This window comes from Babylonia areolata, chromosome 1 (genome assembly GCF_041734735.1).
Source record: "Babylonia areolata isolate BAREFJ2019XMU chromosome 1, ASM4173473v1, whole genome shotgun sequence".
Lineage (NCBI taxonomy): Eukaryota > Metazoa > Mollusca > Gastropoda > Neogastropoda > Buccinidae > Babylonia > Babylonia areolata.
In genome coordinates this window covers 32,774,607-32,794,606 of record NC_134876.1, presented here as the reverse complement: position 1 = coordinate 32,794,606, position 20,000 = coordinate 32,774,607, and the positions used below count along the sequence as shown (strand labels likewise).

The 20,000-nt window shown below is 43.5% G+C and overlaps 2 protein-coding genes across 5 annotated transcripts in view; both read right to left on the bottom strand.

Annotated features, from left to right (window-relative positions):
• The window catches only part of LOC143291887 (toll-like receptor 2 type-2), a 15,394-nt gene extending 12,029 nt beyond the window's left edge, over nt 1–3,365 (bottom strand). The window contains exon 1 of the mRNA XM_076602030.1: nt 1,949–3,365. Coding sequence (XP_076458145.1) covers nt 1,949–3,300 — 1,352 coding nt within the window. The 5' untranslated portion in view covers nt 3,301–3,365. The remainder of the gene's footprint in view (nt 1–1,948) is intronic.
• A 2,318-nt stretch (nt 3,366–5,683) lies between these two features.
• The window catches only part of LOC143281967 (uncharacterized), an 80,664-nt gene continuing 66,347 nt past the window's right edge, over nt 5,684–20,000 (bottom strand). For 3 of the 4 annotated variants that reach the window (XM_076587330.1, XM_076587320.1, XM_076587349.1), the window contains 3 exons: nt 11,662–11,907; nt 9,595–9,819; nt 5,684–8,474 (listed from right to left, as the gene is read on the bottom strand). In XM_076587330.1, coding sequence (XP_076443445.1) covers nt 7,346–8,474; nt 9,595–9,819; nt 11,662–11,907 — 1,600 coding nt within the window. In that variant the 3' untranslated portion in view covers nt 5,684–7,345. Of the gene's footprint in view, nt 8,475–9,594; nt 9,820–11,661; nt 11,908–19,316; nt 19,529–20,000 lie in introns of those variants that run through there. The other variant, XM_076587339.1, reaches the window with a different exon arrangement.

The following is a 20,000-nucleotide window of genomic DNA, read 5'->3' as shown; positions in this document are numbered from 1 at the left end:
ATAGAGATTTACATGTTTGAGTATCTTAACTGTTAATAAGCGTCTCATATATTGTTTTCAAGCAAAGGTAAATATAGTAGCCATTTTGTCTTGAAACTTTGTATTTTACATGTGACAGTTGCATTATATTGTTCTGTTTTGTATCTTGAGGTGATATAATTTTGAAATGAGTGAATATTTGGTAGACATTTATTTAATTTACGAGTGGGTTCGGAATTAGTTTCTCTGGTTACAGGAGGAGGGTGGGGGTGGACGGATTTTTCTTTGGGGAAGGGGTAGAGGGGGCGATGCTCTTTTTTTTGGGGGGGTGGGGGTTGGTGGGGGGGGATGTACACTTTTGGATTTGTTTCTTTGGGAGAAAGGGTGGAGTCTGGATTCTTTTCTTTGGGGAAAGGTACAGGTTTGATTTTATTTCTTTGGGGGAATTAGTGGATGTCTGGATTCGTTTCTTTGGAGGAAAATGCAGGTTTGGCTTTGTTTCTCTGGAGGGATCAGCGAGGGTCTTGATTTGTTTATTGCCACAGTTTGGGGGTAATCTTCTTTAAAGTGAAGGGGTGGGGGAGGTGTTCTGGACTTGTTTCTTTGGGGAAAGGGTATGGGTCTGGAATATTTCTTTTTGAGGAAAGGTGGGAGACAGGGTTTGTTTATCTTGGGGATCTGGAATTGTTCTTTGGGGGAAGGAGGGGAAAAGCTATGGGTCTGGAATTTTTCTTTGGAGGAAAGGTGGGGACTGGGTCTGTTTCTTTTGGGGAAAGGGTATGGGTCTGGAATTATTCTTGGGGAAAGGGTTCGGGACACACATACAGACTAAGCAAATTAAGAAAACGTCCTTCCATAGGAGTGTGTGAAAAAGCTGAAAAAGTGACACAAGACATAATGCACAATAACGAATAATCAAGATGCAGACATGAACGTGTTCAGTAATTCATTTTTTTTTTTTTTTTATCGAGCCGAGCTAACGAGTCTGTCACACCATAATGATTCTGCTTCCCCAATCAGAACGCAAATTCATTCCGAACATTTAACTCTCTCCATACGAACGGTGAAAGAGACGACGTTAACAGCGTTTCACCCCAGTTATCATCATCAAAATATTGCAAGCGGAACGCTCTTATACTGAAGAGGTGAATGTTGACAAAGAATACCACAATTCTGACGACAGAAGCTAAAGGTTGGGTCATTCAGACACCCACTGGACATCCGAGGGGTCTGTGTAGAGGAGAAGAGAGGACTGGCCGTACTGAGTGAGTTAAAGTCCATAAAGTGTAACCAACGAGTACCGTCTGCTTCATTCGTTCCATGCATTACGCTACTCCGGTGTCACGATCATGCTTTCCCTTTATTTGTGTAGAGAAAAAGACAGACTTTTAGACAGACAGAGAGACTGAGAGTAACAGAGACTGAAAGAGACACAGGCACAGACTCAGATAATTGATTTACGTAACGCCTCAGCGTCCAATGGACAGGTGGCCATAACAACGTTTACCAGTGTCACCATCATGTTCAAACTGTTAACAGCAAATCATATGGTTGATACTTTAGGTGGAACGGTCTCTATTATCTGAAAACTACTGCATAAATAGACTGCCAAATTACATAAGTGTCATACTCATACTATGTCCTCGACACGCAGGATCGGAATTAACATGCCTATGTGTAATATTACAAAAACAAAAGCCAAACCCCCCCCCCCCCCCCAAAAAACAAAAAAACAAAAAAACAACAACAACAAAAAAACAACAAACAAACAAAGAAACAAAAAACAAAAACAAAAACAAAAAACAACCAATAAGCCCATCCCGAAGACCAAGACATTTCAAAACAATAAATTCTTCCCCGTTAGATTTGTCAAAGGAAAAAACTCAGACTGACGGACAAATAGACATTTAGGCAGACAATAGAAATATTTAGAGAGAAACAGAGAAAAAGAATTCAAGTGTTTGCATACCTTTTGCGAAGCTGAGGACTGAAAGTTGTTTTGGAGATAGTTGTGATGGAATTGTGGTCAATCTGCAGGTAGGTCAGACGAGGAAGCTGGTCAAAAGCGCCGTCAGGAACACTAGTAAAAGCGTTTCCATACAGAGACAATACAGTCAGGTTTTCCAGGCCGCTAAACGTCTGGTCAGATATCTTCTCCATCTGGGCTTGTCCTAGATCTAATATCCCTAGAGAGTACTTCATGGGACTGAGCAAACGACGGAACTTGGAGTCTGACACTCCTCCAAAAGTGTTGCCCCGTAGACCCAGTCTCCAGAGGTTCGGACATCCACCAAAGGCGTCCTCGTCAATGTCAGACTTGGAGAAATCCACCTGGTTCAGATGAAACGTGACGTATGTCACCTTGGAGTTGTTGACGAAGAACGGTTGGATTTTTCTTATTTTGCCTTCCATCTGCATGAGCTTCAGTCCTGTCAAGGAGGGAAAGCGTGCCATTGAAAACATGTTGCTTGGAAAAGACAGAATTCGGTTGTAACTCAAAGACAAGAAGGTCAGGCTGGGCAGACAGACAGGGTCAGCGATGCAGTCGATCATGTTCTGGTCTAACCTCAGTCTTGTCAGTCTGGGGAACAGAGACCCGGATGATGAACAGGTTCTGGGAAAGTCGAACAAACGATTGGCTTCCAGACCCAGCTGATCTAAAGATGGCAGGAAAGCTGTCTGGAGATCATAGATCTCATTATGCCAGAATTTTAGATATTGTATATGTCGGAGAGGCTGGAAAACAGACATATTCAAGGAAGGAATTTGGTTCCAGCTGAAGCCTAGTTGATTTGTTTTAGACTTTCTGGCTTCACGAAAGGCATCACTGGGTATAGCACCAAGCCTCAAGCAGCCAAGGTCAAGCGACACACCACCTTGAACAGACAACAGAGTGGGCAGATCCCTGTAGGTCAGGTAGTTCAGACCTCCCAGATATAGCATCCTCAGTCTGTACAAGCCACGGAAAGCAGCGGCTGAGAGGTAGCGCAAACCGTTGCTGAACAGATCAATCTCTTCAACGTCCCTGGACACGTTGGAAAAGAAACGATCATCTGGAATGGACCGCAGTCTGTTGTTGGACAAGTTTAGATAGCGGTAGGACTCCAGGCCCACGATGGGAACAAATGTTAGGTTTTGGGAGGAACAGTCCACAGTGATGTTGTTGCAAGTGCACCGATGGTCACTGGAACATGCGAACATGTTACTGTGAGAGAATCTGTAAAACCGATGCCAGCACTGAAAGTTCTTATCATCTCCCCTTGACTGCACCATTTGAATAAGAAAGGCGCTGGTGATAGCGACCAAGATTATCCACTTCATGATCAGAGACAGAAGCAAACAGAATGAACCTGTCAGACTGTTTAGATTTTAGCTGTCCATGCAAGAAAAATGATGTAACCGCTTCAGAGAGAAGTCACGATGTACGTATGGGCTTTTTATTGAGAGTGGACTGGGATTTTTCGCTGCCAGTTTTCTATGGAGGAGGAAAACTTCGTCAGCTTCGAATGAAACTGCCGCTGGGTTTTTGCTCCAGCCTTCTGTTCACTCCGCCACCACCTGGACTGGGAATTACCGAGGAAACAATTTCCCGTGTTATTATTTCTTCTCACTACGCCAGTGTGTGTGTGTGTGTGTGTGTGTGTGTGTGTGTGTGCACTTAATGATACGACCTTAAAATCTGAGGAGGAAACAACATAGTCGCTGCTCTGTCCCACTTGTGAGTCACGATCATAGAAAACCAGGGGGAAAAAAGAGTTTTCCCCCTTGTTGAATGTTCCCACTGGTGTCTTGAATGGTTCATTTCATTTAGCCTCTGAATCTGCAAGATTTTCTTTGGTCGTTCTCGCTTCGTTCCCGGTGACAATCTATTCCTTGTCCGCAGTTACCCTCTCCCAACCCCCTCCCCCCTCCCCCCGTCCCACCTCCCTGTTGCTGGTGAAAAGAAAGAACCCCAAAACATCTCGCTTCGTTCCCGTTATGCAAACCTCGACCTCCACCCCCTCCACCCTCCTTTGCTTTTTTTCCTTACTCAACATGTAGAATTAAGTGGAGGGTTTTTGATGACAACATCAAATGCATTTCTATCATTCTGATTTATTGATTACAGTCTGCAGTCACCAGTCTGTGTGAACAGACTGTAAATAAATAATAAATAAATAAATGACAACAACAACCACACTTTCACAAGAGGTACGGGTTTCTCACCAGCACTGTACACACACACACACACACACACACACACATATATATATATTGGTATAATATAGTTGCAAATATATAAATAAATAAGGTAATAAGCAAGACCAAATACAGTAACTTATTCTCTTGTTTAAAGTAAACACAAAAACACAAAGGCAACCAGTATAAACCACTGTTGCTTCATGTTTGCCATAAGCAGTTGGACTCAACATGTGTAAACACGGGGTGAGCCTTTGCAATGAGTTTGTGTGTAGGTGCCGGGAGGGGGCCGGGGGGGGGGGCTGTTGGGGGGATCTGTGTGTGTGCGCGCGCGCGCGCGCGCGTGTGCGTGTGTATGTGTGGTTAACTCACTCAGTATGGCCAGTCCTCTCTTCTCCTCTACACAGACCCCTCGGATGTCCAGTGGGTGTCTTAATGACCCAACCTTTAGCTTCCGTCGTAGGAATTGTGGTATTCTTTGGCAACATTCACCTCTTCAGTATTAGAGCCTTCCGCTTGCAATATTTTGATGATGGTAATTGGGGTGTAACGCTGTTAACGTCGTCTCTTTCGCCGTTCGTATGGAGAAGAGTTAATTTTAACGTCGGCATTTTCTCGGCGACTACAAATGGTATGGGATCCAAACGCAATGGATAAGTAGTTATGATTAAGACCGGTTTAGTCATGTGCTTTATGATATGTTAAGCAGTATAATCAGGGTAAGAGGCCAAAAGTCAATGTCATTATCTGACATAGTAAAAAAAAAAAAAAGAAAAAAAAGGCCGTATCATCGTATCATATGTCAAACTGTTAACAAACTTCAGATTGTGACTGCGCATGAGTACAGCATGATCCTTTATGGAATTCCATTTTACAACATGGCATATGAAATTGATTGGAATAATTTCTCTGTTTAAGAGATGATGATTTATTAACATTTTTTAATACTGCCAGAGCCTAATATCAAAGCTATTTAGGCAGTAAAGGAGAGAGAACACAGTCTTCATCGTATTTGGTACAATGATTGGTCATAGTAGTAGCAAAACCCTTGTAAAGAGACATGGTCAATTTCAAAGTACCATGTCACACCATAGCATATTAGAAAAATGTAGAAGTATGAAAGAACTTGGGTTTTTCGTCCAGTTTTCATTGTGTATAATGATTTTGTTTTCGGCCACAATACAAACAAACGGTTTGTAAAGTTACAGATGAAAAGTCAAGGTTTGAATGAGTGTGTGTTTTTGCCAGGTTGCAGTGTCTTTTTTTTTTTTTTTTTTTTTTTTACTATTTGGTTGAATTAAGTGGGTAAACACGTCAGTCTTGTGGGTCGTGCCTCACGTTTTTTGTGTGTTTTTTTTTCTTTCTTTCTTTTCTTTTTTACACTGGAGAACAAGATATGCTGAGTAAACACACACACACACACACACGCACATACACACGCACACACACACAACACACACACACACACACACACACTGAACACGCACGTCCTCATGGGACAGGCAAACACTGATCAGTTCGAGGCTGTGTGCTTTTTGTTTAATCAAAAGATCCAAATTCACTCCACTCGCATGTTGTTTAACACTGGTCTCTTTCATACCTCATTCTGACAAACTTACCACAAATCACTATAACCAGCCCTGCTTCATTCTAAACCCAACGACAGGGCGCCGCGTCATAGTTACAAGATTGACATCCCAGCGTGTCACTGGCACATTCAGTCGTCGTTCTTTCGGCGCGCCCTGTCCTAAGGTAGTGGGTATACTCCGACCAAACTACGACTTACAGATAAGTATCGTATGACCTGTCAATTGGCAGGCAAAGCTGGAAGGACACTTGATACTAGACAGCAACTCCACACAGCAACCTGTCGCGCAGTGGGAACGCAACTTGCACCGAACACGGGAGGCCAGGTTTTGTAAGGTCTCTGTGTCTGTGTGTGTTCACTTGAACACGGGTTTAGGAAAGCACACAGCACCGTTTCTGCATGAAACTTCTGCATAAACTGCTGCACAGGGTGTGAAGACAAAATGCCATTTCTGGCCCTGCAGTGACCAGAGAAGAAGAAGAGAAGCGGAAGAAGAGAACTGGGAGAGAGAGAGAGAGAGAAGCAGAAGGAGAGAAAGAATAGCAAGGAGTATTTTTTGTTATATACCAGAATTGATTTTGTGTGTGCGTATGTTTATGGATGTTTGTATAATAATAAAAACAACAACAAAAAACAAACAACAACAAAAAACAGACAATATTTTATTTTATTTAAAGCTTAAAAATCATCACTGCATTGGACTTTTGTTTGTTTTGGATGGATTGGAACAGATGTGACTGTGTGAACGAAGGCGTGCCAGTGCGGATCATTTATAAGAACAAGAGGATCGTACCGTGAGCAAGTGGTGTGTTACAGCATCACTAGCAGAAAGTAAGTGAAGGAAGCGTCTTTCTGGATCTATGATCATCAAATTCATTAGACACTTCCTTAACGTTTGTTTAAAAAAAAGATGTTTTGTTTCCGCATGGTTGTTTGGAGAATGTGTGTACACACTTAACAATCTAAATCTAAAACTGATAATACATCACAGACACTTGTATGCAGTCCCCAGTGACAAGCTTCACCGCTCTGCTTTCCACTGTCGGTGACCCGTCAGCTTGCATGTCAGTGTGTAGTTTCAGTTTCAGTTTCAGTTTCAAGGACTGATCCGGACTGAGCCCTGTCTCAGTGTAATAATAATAATAATAATAATGGTATTTATATAGCGCTGGATCTTGTGCAGAGACAAATCAAAGCGCTTTCGCACCAGTCATTCACACGCATGCATAACTCTAATACTGTAGAAACTAAAGACAAGGGCAGGCAAGGGAGGCTATTTTGGGAAGAGGTGGCTTTTAAGGCCAGACTTGAAAGAGCTGAGTGTGGAGACTTGACGAAGCGAAAAAGGAAGTTCATTCCAATCGCAAGGTCCAGAAACAGAGAAAGAACGGCGGCCAATAGTCGAGTGTTTGAATCTGGGTATGCGTAAACAGAGTGGATCCGAGGCCGATCGTAGTGAGAGAGATGGAGTGTAGAGCTGAAGGCAGCCGCAGAGATAGGAAGGGGCAGTTTTGTGAATGCATCTATAACATGCTCCTGTTGGCTTGAAAAACAATCGCCTTCCACTGAAAACCACGTGTTTGTCTTTGCATGCTCCGATCACGGGTCATGGACAGGTAGGGTGGCCAGTTCTTTGTGACGGCACTCCTCGTTGTGTGTCAACGTCTTGTCCAAGGCCCCGGGACACTCCGAGTGTGACTCGACCTCCGCTTGAGTCGGCTCCCGGGTGACGTCGGGCGTGGCTGAGCTGAAGAGGATGTTAGGCATGTCGATCACGATGTGGCGTTTCCGCCGTTCTATGGACAGCTCCGGAGACGAGAAAGCCTCTGTGTCGTTAGCCCCGAAAGCTTCAGCCCTGGCTTGGCCATGATGGGCAGGGCTCCGGCTTTCAGAGCTCGTGTGGATAACAGGCAGTGTGATTCTGTCAGGACCCGTCAGCATGCCCACAGTCCGCTTAGGATTGGGGTTGGGGTGTGTGTCTGTTACCGTGTCAGACCCCACGTTTCCAAGGCCAGTGCGGTCAGAGAACGGCCTTCCCAATCCTGTCCTTTCGGGGTCAAAAGTCCGCTCCCAGTGTGCCCGCACCGGGTGGATGGGTCCGTCTCGGGGTGTCCTGCCCTTGTAGGCAGCGGGTGGCAAGGGAGACAGTGCCTTGCCCTCCTCCTCCTCCAGCGACACGTCCGGCAGGCAGTAGACGTAGAAATACTGGTTCAGCTTCTCCATGTCCAGACGGTCGCCATCGACCATGGTCTCAATCCGGTGGGCACGGGGGAGAGGGGGCGGGGGCGGAGGGGAGGGGGAGGAGGCATATTCCGCTGCCGCTCTGCTGTCGGAACCGTGAACGCTGCTCTCCCCACCTCCACTTCTTCCTCCTCCTTCTCCACCTCCTCCTCCAGCGCCTTCCTGAGGTCCGTGGGGGTGGTGGCGCAGTCTGAAGGGGGCCACCAGCCCGGGGCGGGGGGAGCGGTGCACGTGCAGCCTGTGGCGGAGCTGCTGCAGAGGCTGGGTGCTGCTCCTCAGCTCCAGGGACACCTGGGGGCGGGGCAGAGCCTTGCGGCCTATGTTGGGGATGGAGGAGGAGGGGTAGAAGAGACGCTGCAGGTGGCCTGTCTCCTCCACCCCCGCCCCCACCACCACTCGCTGTGGCTGGGCCACCCCCGGGGGGACTGATGTCGACGTGTCCGCCATGCTGCTCTTGGGGCTGTCCACCCGGCTGCCACCCGACGTGCTGGGGAGGAACGGGAAGACAATGATAAGAATGATAACATTAATAATAATAATAATCATCATCATCATCATAAAAAGTATTCATATAGCGCTGAATCGTATGTAGAGACAAATCAAAGCGCTTTCACACCAGTCATTCACACGCTTGCATAACTCTAAACTTGAGAAACTGAAGACAAAGAAGAGGCAGGGGAAGGAGGCTATCAGTTTCAGTTTCAGTTTTTATCAAGAAGCCGTCACTGCGTTCGGACAAATCCATATATACGCCACACCACATCTGCTAGACAGCACAGCATAAGCCAATGCGCATAGTCACGCCTTGAGTGCATGCATATATATCTGCGTACTTATCAGAGTGGATTTATTTGACAGAGGACACTTTTCGTGCCATGTTTTTGTGTGTGTTATTTTCGCTGCGCCAAGTGCGTGCTACATACAGGACCTCGGTTTTATCGTCTCATTCGATGATAGACGCTCAGTTCGATTTTCCAGTCAAACTTGGGAATACGCGCGAGAGCGGGATTCGAACCCAGACCCTCACGGACACTGTATTGGTAGATACGCGTCTTAACCAATCTGCTACCTTGCTCCTAACAGGACAGACCAAGACAGGACCATGATTAGTTAGTCAATATAATTGAAAACAACTACAACAACCAAAAAAACAAAACAACAACAACAAAACAACAACAAAAAACAACACCCCCCCAAAAAAAAACAAAAACAAAACAAAACAAAAAACAAAAAAATAAAAATAACCCCCCAAAAAAACAAAAACAAAAAAACAACACGAAATCAAATAAATACAATGCACATTAAGTCTGAAGAGAAATCTATTATCAAAATAACTCGTGCCTGTCGTCTATAAGGGTGAACATCTTTCTAAATACCGGGACACGTGCATACTACAGCGTGTGCGCGCACACACATATACACACACCAGAAAAAAAGAAAAAAAAAGAATGAAAGAAAAACGTAGGCGTGCACACACACACACACACACACACACACACACACCACAACCGCCCCCAAATTCACCACCACCACACAAACCACCATCGCCACCATCAACCCCACAACAACGTGGAAAACAACAACAGCAAAAACGTCACACCACGAACCTTCCGCTGAAGACCGGGCCAGATGAGGAGGTGGATTCGAAGAGTTGTGTCCCTTGCAGCGGGAAGAGAACAGGTTCGGGACGATGAGGCCTCATCTGGCGGAACTTCTCCACCGTGGTCATCATTAGGGGTCTGGGCGAGGGACCGGGGCCACCTGAGGGAGCCAGACCCCCAACCCTACTGGGGCCCTCTCCCGCGCCGGGGTCCTTCAGTTTCAGTCTGTACCTGTGGAACAAAACAAAAGTGGACAGAAAAAAAGAAGAAGAAAAACAAGAGAAGCAAGGCCTTCAAGACTCACTTGTGATACACTTTTAAAAAAAAAGAAGCTTTTTATGTATTGAGAATAATTTCAAAATGTAATGTTTAAGATGAGAAAGATCAGTTTAAAGCAAATTAAGTCCCCTAACATTAATTACAGAGTAATTTCCCTTTTTAACTATCTGCACCAAAAACGTTTGCAAAATAAATTAAACTTCTATGTTTAGCAAAAGAAGTTCCTGTTTGAACAAAAAAAATGATAATAATGACTACTCTTGTTGTTGGGTCAGAATATCAGATCAAAGTGCCAAGTTTAGAGAACACAAAAAATATGAATATAACAGTAAAATGCAGTTTGCATATAATTAGGCTCCATTTTTTTTAATTTTTTTGTGCCCATCCCAGAGGTGCAATATTGTTTTAAACAAGATGACTGGAAAGGACTGAATTTTTCCTATTTTTATGCCTAATTTGGTGTCAACTGACAAAGTATTTGCAGAGAAAATGTCAATGTTAAAGTTTACCACGAACACACAGACACACACAGACAACCGACCACCGGGTTAAAACATAGACTCATTTTGTTTACACAAGTGAGTCAAAAAAGTAAAATAAGATCTAAGAAAAGGCCGTGATGAGGTCATTTTGCTGTTTCTTTTTCTGGTTTCTTTCTCTTTTTTGTGGTAGACTGAGGGACTGATTTAAAAAAGAAAGATTTCATATTTGTTTGTTTATCAACTTATTCGTTTATTTCCATTTGATTCTATTGTCTATTTCATTATCTATGTTATCATTTATTCATTATTGTATGTCTACTGGTCTTATCCTTCATATACTCATAGACTTGTTTATCTATCTGTCTATCTAAGAATAAGATCGCTATGAGGTTATTTTCTTTCTTTGAGAGGTTGTCTCATTCATTTATTCATTAAATATGTATTTGTATTTGTATTTCTTTTTATCACAACAGATTTCTCTGTGTGAAATTCGGGCTGCTCTCCCCAGGGAGAGCGCGTCGCTATACTACAGCGCCTCCCATTTACTATTTATTATCTATTATTATGACTTATCTATTTATGGACTTATTTATTTATTTTCAATGCGAACACTTCGGAATGTTCTTGTTTCCTTCTTTATCCTTCCGATAACAAATCTAGAAAACTTATATCCATGCTCAGGTTGTGTGTTTGTCCCTCTTACTTTCTTTCTTTCTTTTTTTCCATGTCAATCTGATAAGCGTAGTGTACTCAAGAAACCAACCAATGAATCAATGCCCAGATCAGAAGAAAGAACAAAAAAGAGAGGGAGATATAAACAAAGGTAAAAATCAACACTAACTTCTCGAAGTTCAAAGGTAGTCTCTGCTTAGAAACAACAACAACCACAACAACAATAACAACAATAACAACACACACACAACAACAACACACACACACCGCACACAACAGCAACAACATAAATAACATTAACAACACACACACACACACACACACACACACACACACGGACGCACATACACACGCACATAACTACAACAACAACATTAACAACACACACACACACACACACACACAATAACAACAACAACAACACACACACACACACACACACACACACACACACACACACAATAACAACATTAACAACACACACACACACACACAATAACAACAACAACAACACACACACACACACACACACACACACACACACACACACACACACACCAAATCCTCCCCCCCCCTCACACATACACACAAAGAGACATGATAACACCACCACCACCATAAACAACCCTGATGAGCTGACCTGGCCACATCCCTGTGGGTGACGGAGTGAAGCCTCAGCCTGTCCACAGCTTTGGCCAAGGCGGTCTCCTCCTGACTGATGAGGTCGTCCCGGAGGTCCACCAGCCGCCGGAGGTAGTGCGTGTGGTGCAGCCCCCCTTCCCCACCTCCCCTCTCTGCCCACGTGACCGTCTCCTGAGGCATGCCGGGACGTGGCGTGGGGGTGGTGGTGGTGGTGGTGGTTGTGGCCCCTGGTTTCTCCACTAGTCTGATTTGATGAACAGCATGTACTGTTTTGTTGTCATTTTTTCATGTGTGCGAAATAACTTGTACTTGTCTGGAGTAGTAGTAGTAGCAGTAGTAGTAATAGTAGTAGTAGAAGTAGTAGTTGTCGTATATAGTAGTATATAGCAGTAGCAACAGCAGCAGCAGTAGTAGTAGTTGGTGCAGCAGCAGCAGTCGTAGTTGTTATTGTTGTAGTAGTAGTTGCAGCAGCAGCAGTAGTAGTGGTAGTAGTAGTAATAGCTAAAGAGGTGGTAGTAATACGAACAGCAGCAGCAATAACAACAGCAACACTGAGAAGCAGCAGTAAATGTAGTTTTCGTAGTAATAGTGACAGCAGCAGAAACAACAACAGTAGCAGCAGCAGCAGTATTAGTAGTAATAATAGCAGTAGCAGTGCAAAAGTAGAAGTAGAAGTACTAGCGGCAAAAGCAGTCGTAGCAGAAAGAGTAATAGTAGAAACAGAAGCAACAGCAGCAGTAGTAGTAATAGTAGTAGTAGCAGCAGCAGCAACATGAGTAGTAGTTGAAGTAGTTGAAACAGTAGTAGCAGTAGCAGCAGTAACAGCGGCAGCAGCAGCAGCGGTAAGCAGTACACAGCACGCGAGCACCCTCTGATGATTTTTTTTTTTTTTTTTTTAAATAAGAAATACTTAAGCTAGAATACTCTCCCCTCCACTCCATTTATATTGTCTATCATCTGTCGACACACGCTTGTCAGACACAAATATACACATGCAAAACGCCCAACAGATAAACAAACGGAGGAAAACACAACAAATGTGCAGGAAGAGATGAACTGAACAGCGAAACAAGAGACTGCAAGAAACACAGAGAAAGGGCTCCTCACGGCTTTATCACACGTATCATGGTGCACGCACGCATGCAGAAAGAAAGGGAGCAATAATTAAAAAACAACAACAATGATGATAAAAAAAAAAAAGAAAAAGAAAAGAAGAATGACTTACAGAACATGAGACAAAATGCCGTAATATTAAATACATCATAGCAAATATGCAAATTATAGTGCTGTACTTATCAGAACTTCGCGCGCACACACACACACACACACACACACACACACACACACACACACTTGCGCTCAGAGACATGAACGAGATGGAAGGTAAATGATTCTTCCAACGGATAGCATGCACTGTCAATTAATTTCTCCACAATTATAGAAACAACAACCGACATCAAATGCGGACACGCGATGTCTTGTATTAATCAACAATTGATACATTACATGGAATCTCATTTTCACCGTCACTTTGTCACACGCACGGAATGTCGAATTCCATCCACATCTCCCGGAATCCAAAAATCCGTCCAGATATACACAAAGAGAGAGAGAGAGAGAGAGAGAGAGAGAAGGAAGGAGAGATGATGGTGATGATGATGCTGATGATGGTGGTGGTGGTGGCTGTGGCGGCAGCTGTCGATAGACAGAAGACTGAGGAGCACCCAAGCTCTTTGGGTCAGCTTGAAAGAAGACTGGAAGATACACCCCAAAAAGAGAAGACACAATGACACGTCTTGTGCTTGTGCTCTCCCGTGAGTGGCGGGTGATTGCCATCATCAACAATATGTGTATTATATCTATCCACTCACACAGTTAGGGGCCCACTGCCTGGCAGAGTGATGAATTAACCAAACGTCTCTTTCTTCTTCTTCTTCTTCTTACACACGACACGACCCTGAGAGAGAGAGAGAGAGAGAGAGAGAGAGAGAGAGAGAGAGAGAGAGAGAGAGAGAGAGAGAGAGAACGAACAAACGAAATTTTATTTTACAAGGGTAAAGGAGTAAGCACAAAGTACTTGTTTACATCCAGCCCTCTGGGCAAGAATAATAATTGAGAAGAAAAAAAAAGAAGAAGAAGAAAAAAAAGAAGCGAGAGTCAATTCACAACACCAACGTCAAAATTACACAATCATGTGCAAACATAAATATAGAACTTATGTACAATACAATATCGCGATAGATGAATAACAACGAGGACAATAGGACAATAGAGAGACAGACAGACAGACAAAGACAGACAGGCAGAGACAGACAGACAGACAGACAGACAGAGAGATAGAGACAGACAGAGACAGAGACAGACAGAGACACAGAGAGACAGACAGAAATAGAGACAGAGATAGACAGGCTAACAGACAGACAGACAGATATGGGAGAAAGACAGACAGACATAACAAAGCAGACAGAACAGAGAAAAGAGAGAGTCACACACTCACGCACGCACGCACACACACACACACACACACACACACACACACACACACACACACACACACACGCACTGACCGGTTCCTCAAGGCCAGAGACCCGGACAGTGAGGGCAGGAGATGAAGTGGACACCTCCCCCACTGACGGCTCAAGTAATGAGCGCGTCGTGACCTGTGCACTTTCATCGTCTCCCTTCACTAAGTATACAGATGTATCAGGCCACCAAGTTTTGCCACTTCCAACTATACTGCATCAGCCACACAACACAACGCTGGCATGCACGGGCCGCTTATTTAGATTGCCTCAACTGTACAGCGTTTTTTGGTTTTGTTTTTACACGTCTGTGTTGGAATACAATGTCCTAGCTGTTCACCGTTTGCACGTTCTTGACGCTGAAAAATAACAGTCTCGATAATAATACAGCGTTTGCGCGTCCGAGGTTCTTAAATGAACGATTTAATGTCTATGTGTGCGACGTTTGAATTAACAATGACGTGACAAAGTGTATACACAGCGTTAGCGCGTCTTTGACGCTAAAACAACTGACTGACAAACCATTTATTGTCAGATTAACTGTTTGTTGTACTGACATTTTCGCAACCATTTGAATAAAATATTAACTGAGCAACACAAGGAAATTCTGATTTGAGGGAAGGTATGATTTAAAAAGAACATATTTAACAAATCAATTTACCAAATTTCATTAACATCATTATCTAAAAAAATATTCGAACGCACACATACTCACATACGTGTCTCCCCCACCCTCTCCCTGCATACATCCATGCATGCACACAAACGCCCATTATAATTCCCCCACCTCATTCCCCTGCCCACTCACACACACTCACACTCACACTGTCTCTCACTCTTTCTCATCAAATTAAGGTTTCGTAATGTAATCAAGACGACATATTACATGTTAGGGTCGAACAGTTCCACTAATTAGAATAATGGGAACTTTGCTCTACAAGTAAATCTGACGCTATCACCCAAAACGAAACACTACTTTGGATTAAAGAAAACAGAGGGGAACCTCTGCAGCATTAAAAAAAAAATAAATAAATAAATAAATAAATAAATAAATAAAGAAGGGGGATGAAACAAATTAGAAAAACCGACCAATTGGATGGTTTTTAATTAGGTCAACTGCGGTTTTTGTCAGAGACCAACCATTTTCTTTGCGAGGGTGAAAAACGCTGGACATGGCGAATGGAAGATTAAAGGATGTAATCATATCATGAAGGGGTTTGAAATGTAACTGTGTATCTGGACCTTCGAGCAAAAAATGTGGGATGTCAAGGGTCTTACCACAAATACAACAAAACGTCCATTCATTGCAGCGTTTGTGTGTGTGAGGCGCTTAAATAACAACGGCGTTACTATATGTATGCAAAGCGTTTGCACCTCTGTGACGCTAAAAAAAAAAAGACGTCACAGCTATACAGCGTTTTCGCATCTGTGACGTTTAGATATAAGAACATCTCGAGTATACAGCGTTTCCACGTGACAATTTAAATAACAATGTATCAACTAGACAGCGTGTGCACATGACGTTTAAAGTACCAACGTCGTCATCTGAATTACGTGTGTGTGTGTGTGTCCGTGCGACGTTTAAAACAACAACGCACAGCTTAACACGCTCGTGACGCTGAAAAGAACAAACTCAACGACACAGCATTTGCCTGATTATGAAGTGCTTGGACCAGGGTCTCAACATTACAGCAATTATGTGTGTGTGTGTGCGTGACGCTTAGAATAGCAGCGTCTCAACAAAAACAGCATTTGTTTCTGGCCCTTGGTTTCAGTACCTTCAGTATACAACGTTTGCACGTCCGTGACGAAAAAAAAAAAAAAAAAAAAAAGGTCTCAACAATGCTATGTCTGTGACATTAAAATACAATGCCTCAACGATACAGCCTGTGGTCGGATGAAGATTAAAAAAAAAATAAGAAGAAAAAAAGAGAGAGAGAGAGAGAAGAAAAAGAAAGAACTGAGAGCCTGAACACATCTCAGGGTTCTAGTTTTGAGACACTTGGTGTCAGAATTTTCAAACTCTTCTTTTATTTATTTATTTATTTATTTAAAATATCTTATTTATAATTTATGTTTTTGAGCTTTCCTAATGACAAATGCCTTTTCACCCCTCCCTTATTCCCTTATCCCAACTTCCATCCACCCCACAACTGCCAACTGTCCCCCCCAAACCCCCAAGCCCTCACCCCCCCCCCCCCCCTCCCTCCCAGCCCCCCCAAAAAAAGAGAAAACAAAAATCGATGTAAAACATCCTTCGCAGAAAAACCACAGCAACAAAGTATGGCTCTCCGAAATACCACAACGTCTGTGATTTGATGATGGCGTCACAGCTACTGAATACTACAAGTTGTCAGAGTATTGCATAAAGATTTTTTTTCTTTTTTTTATCTTTATTTTTTTTAATATATCAGAATTTGGAGAGAACAGTTAGATTCTTGTTTTGTTTGGTTAAGGCCTTTTTTTTCTTAAAGCCTGAACCGGACTATAAATGGCGGGCGATTTGAATCAAGCCAGTTTCTCACCAGAGTCTGACACTGTGACGTCGGTGAAGGTTTATTCAAAATAAAAGCCTAATAAAGCTACGGTTTGGCTTCATTTATGGCAGAGAGCGAGATTTGCCTAGCAGCTTCCAATCTAGACCTGAATTGACTTTGGAAAGTACAAAATGTGTCAGCTACACGTAATACAAAATTTGAATGCAGAGAAAAGGGGCGGAGCTAGAGCCGTTTGTGTTTGCGCTAGACGTGTCTGTCAGATAAAAATAGCACCAGCACGTGGTACTGTCCGGTGAGAATTGGAAAGCATGCAGACAGCCCCTCGACGTTGGCAACCGTAAACGACCACATTGTTTGTAAAACATGCAAACGGAGAGAAATATGACGATCTACTAACCTACCGGACACGTGCTCGCGCTTTTTATAGATAAACTCCGCCCCTTTCCCTTTTATGGATAGGCCCTAGTGCGCATGCGCAACCGAAACCTTGCTCTCGGGAGTTAAGACTTTAAGGCTGTATGGCATTTGGCCTACCGTCAGTGTAACATTCCATGACGTCTGTATGTTGTGGACATAGGGAATTCGTCACTCACTCCAACACATCACAAACCGATGGCAATAACTTCCCCCCCAAAATCCATCAAGAATATAACTTCACCGGAGAATAATTATAAAACACTCGACGGTGAAATTTAACATATTCATTATATCATCGAATAACACTCTCAGTGAAAACACATAAAAATCGATGAATGACTTCACGCTCAGATCACTATTTCTCTTGCCCACACATACACAATTTTCTCAACAACAAGAAAACTCGACGGAAAACAGCGTTTATCAATAGTGTGTGTTGTTGTTGTCAGCCTTTTGACAACCCTGCGACCGAGAAACTGGCTGGCTGAGTTGTTAATAAAACTAAGGACTTCAACAGGGGCAAGTGGTCGGTGTAATGAAGTGTAAACATCAAGGCCGGGATTTGACATGGACCGTAAGGATTGGGCATAGTTCCCTAAGCAGTCTTTGCTGTGCCAGGTGGGTCAGAAAGGCATGTAGCCGGGTATTTTTCACACAGCAACGGCTAGGCACAGTGGGTGTATGTGTTACTGCACCTACCAGTCGCCTAAGTGAAGTGGTTAGTTTTAGCCTCGTGACGACGGGCGCAGTAGCCGAGTGCTCAAAGCGTTGGACTTTCAATCTAAGGGTCCTGGGTTCGAATCATCGGTAACGGCGCCTGGTGTTTAAAGGGTGGATATTTTTCCGATCTCCCAGGTCAACATGTGTGCAGACCTGCCTGTGTCTGAACCCCCTTTGTCTGTATACGCAAGCAGAAGATCAAATAAACACGTTAAAGATCCTGTAATCCATGTCAGCGTTCGGTGGGTTAAAGGAAGCAAGAACATACCCAGCATGCAGCCCCCCACGGAAAAAGGAGTATGGCTGCCTACATGGCGGGGTAAGAACGATCATACATGTAAAAATCCCACTCGTGTACATACGAGTGAATGTGGGAACTGCAGCCCACGAACGACGACGACGAAGAAGAAGCCTCATGACTGGGGAAATCGTGGTTTCAAATCTGATCAGACACTCACACACACACACACACACACACACACACACACACACACACACACAGAGGCACACACACACACACAGATACACATACACACGCGCGCGTCACCGCACGCACACATATAAAACACAGAGGAAGTAGGGGATAGGGAGACAGAAAAGGCGGGCAGAGAGGAGAAAGAGGACAAGGAGAAAGACAAGAAGAAAGAAAGAAAGGGAAACAGAAGAAGAATAAGGAAAAGAATAAGAAGAGGAACAACAACAACAACAGTTACATTATCAACAGCAACAAAACAACAACAGCAACAACGACAAGGGTTTTCAAACTCCAAGCAAATGCAGTAGTAAAAAGGCAACGTCCACCCTGGTTGGTTAATTCATTACGTGTAACCCGATAAGGAGGGAGGGAGGAAAGAGGGGGAGAAATAAAGAGAGAGTGACTGACTAACTGATCTTTAGGAAAGACTATTGACCGAGTAATTGATCTTTGAGACACACACACACACACACACACACACACACACACACACACACACAGAGAGAGAGAGAGAGAGAGAGAGAGAGAGAGGAGAGAGAGAGAGAGAGAGAGATTCAGATGGTTTATTCATTGATTAAGGCCATAGACCCATACGAACAAAGGGCGATTACAACATTTCTGTTGGTCACCAGAACTATAACAGTTATTTATGACTTAACTATATCTCTGAAATGAAAAGCTTTATATAGATATAATGCCAAATTATGTATAACTTCGTCAGCCGTAGGCGCCAAAACAAATTAAATCGAAATAAACATGGATGCGTATAATATTTCTTTGGGATAAGTTTTAAGAGAGAAACAGAGAGAGAGACAGACAGAGAGACAGAGACAGACAGAGAGAGAAGCAGAAAACGGACAGAGACAGAAACACACAGAGATTTGATCATGCATATATTCATAACAAAACGGACTCATCCTCATCCCCTCAGCCCTCAGCCCCGTCAAAGAAAAAAAAAGAGAGTAAAATAAAATAAAATAAAATAAACTAACTAAATAAGCAGTACCAAAGACAGCGGTACCTGGATCTCAAAGGGGGAGCACTGCTGGCCCACTTCCGGTGAAGCTGACTCATTCTGGTCATCAGTGGCCTCACCCTCCCAACCTCACTCACTTCTCTCCGCTTCCAAGCTTCCTATCCATCACGAGGCACAGCGCTGTTGTTGTTGTTGCTTTTTCTTCTTCTTCTTCTTCTTTAACCCCTTGACTGTTGCTGACGACAGTGCTCGTTGGTGAAGAGCTGTCACCCCACTGAAATAACATTCATCTCAAATGTTAGGGTGACAGTCTTTTTTTTTTTTTTTTTTTGCTGTCTCATCATCTGCACCGTTTCAGTGGCACAATTCCCACGCTGCTCATTCCGAGTCCCCCATACACAGCACAGACCCGGATTCGTCTGTCGCAGTCCCAGCGCCGGAAATCAGTCATCATTCTTTGTCTCGGCTTCTTCCAGTTGTGGTGGCGTTACTTTTGTTCAACAGAATCAGTTACACCAATTTGTTTAAACAAAAAGTGGCAAATACACTTTATATACGCGTGACACTCACCCCATTTCTTTAAAGGTACAACAGTCAAGGGGTTAAAGAATCATCCCAAAACACCATCACTGTCACTATAGTTGTCTTGTTTTCCTTTTCGCCGGGTTCCTTTCTCGAGGAGGGGGTGGGGGTCCATCTCCAACAATGCACAGCGTGTTACACGACAGA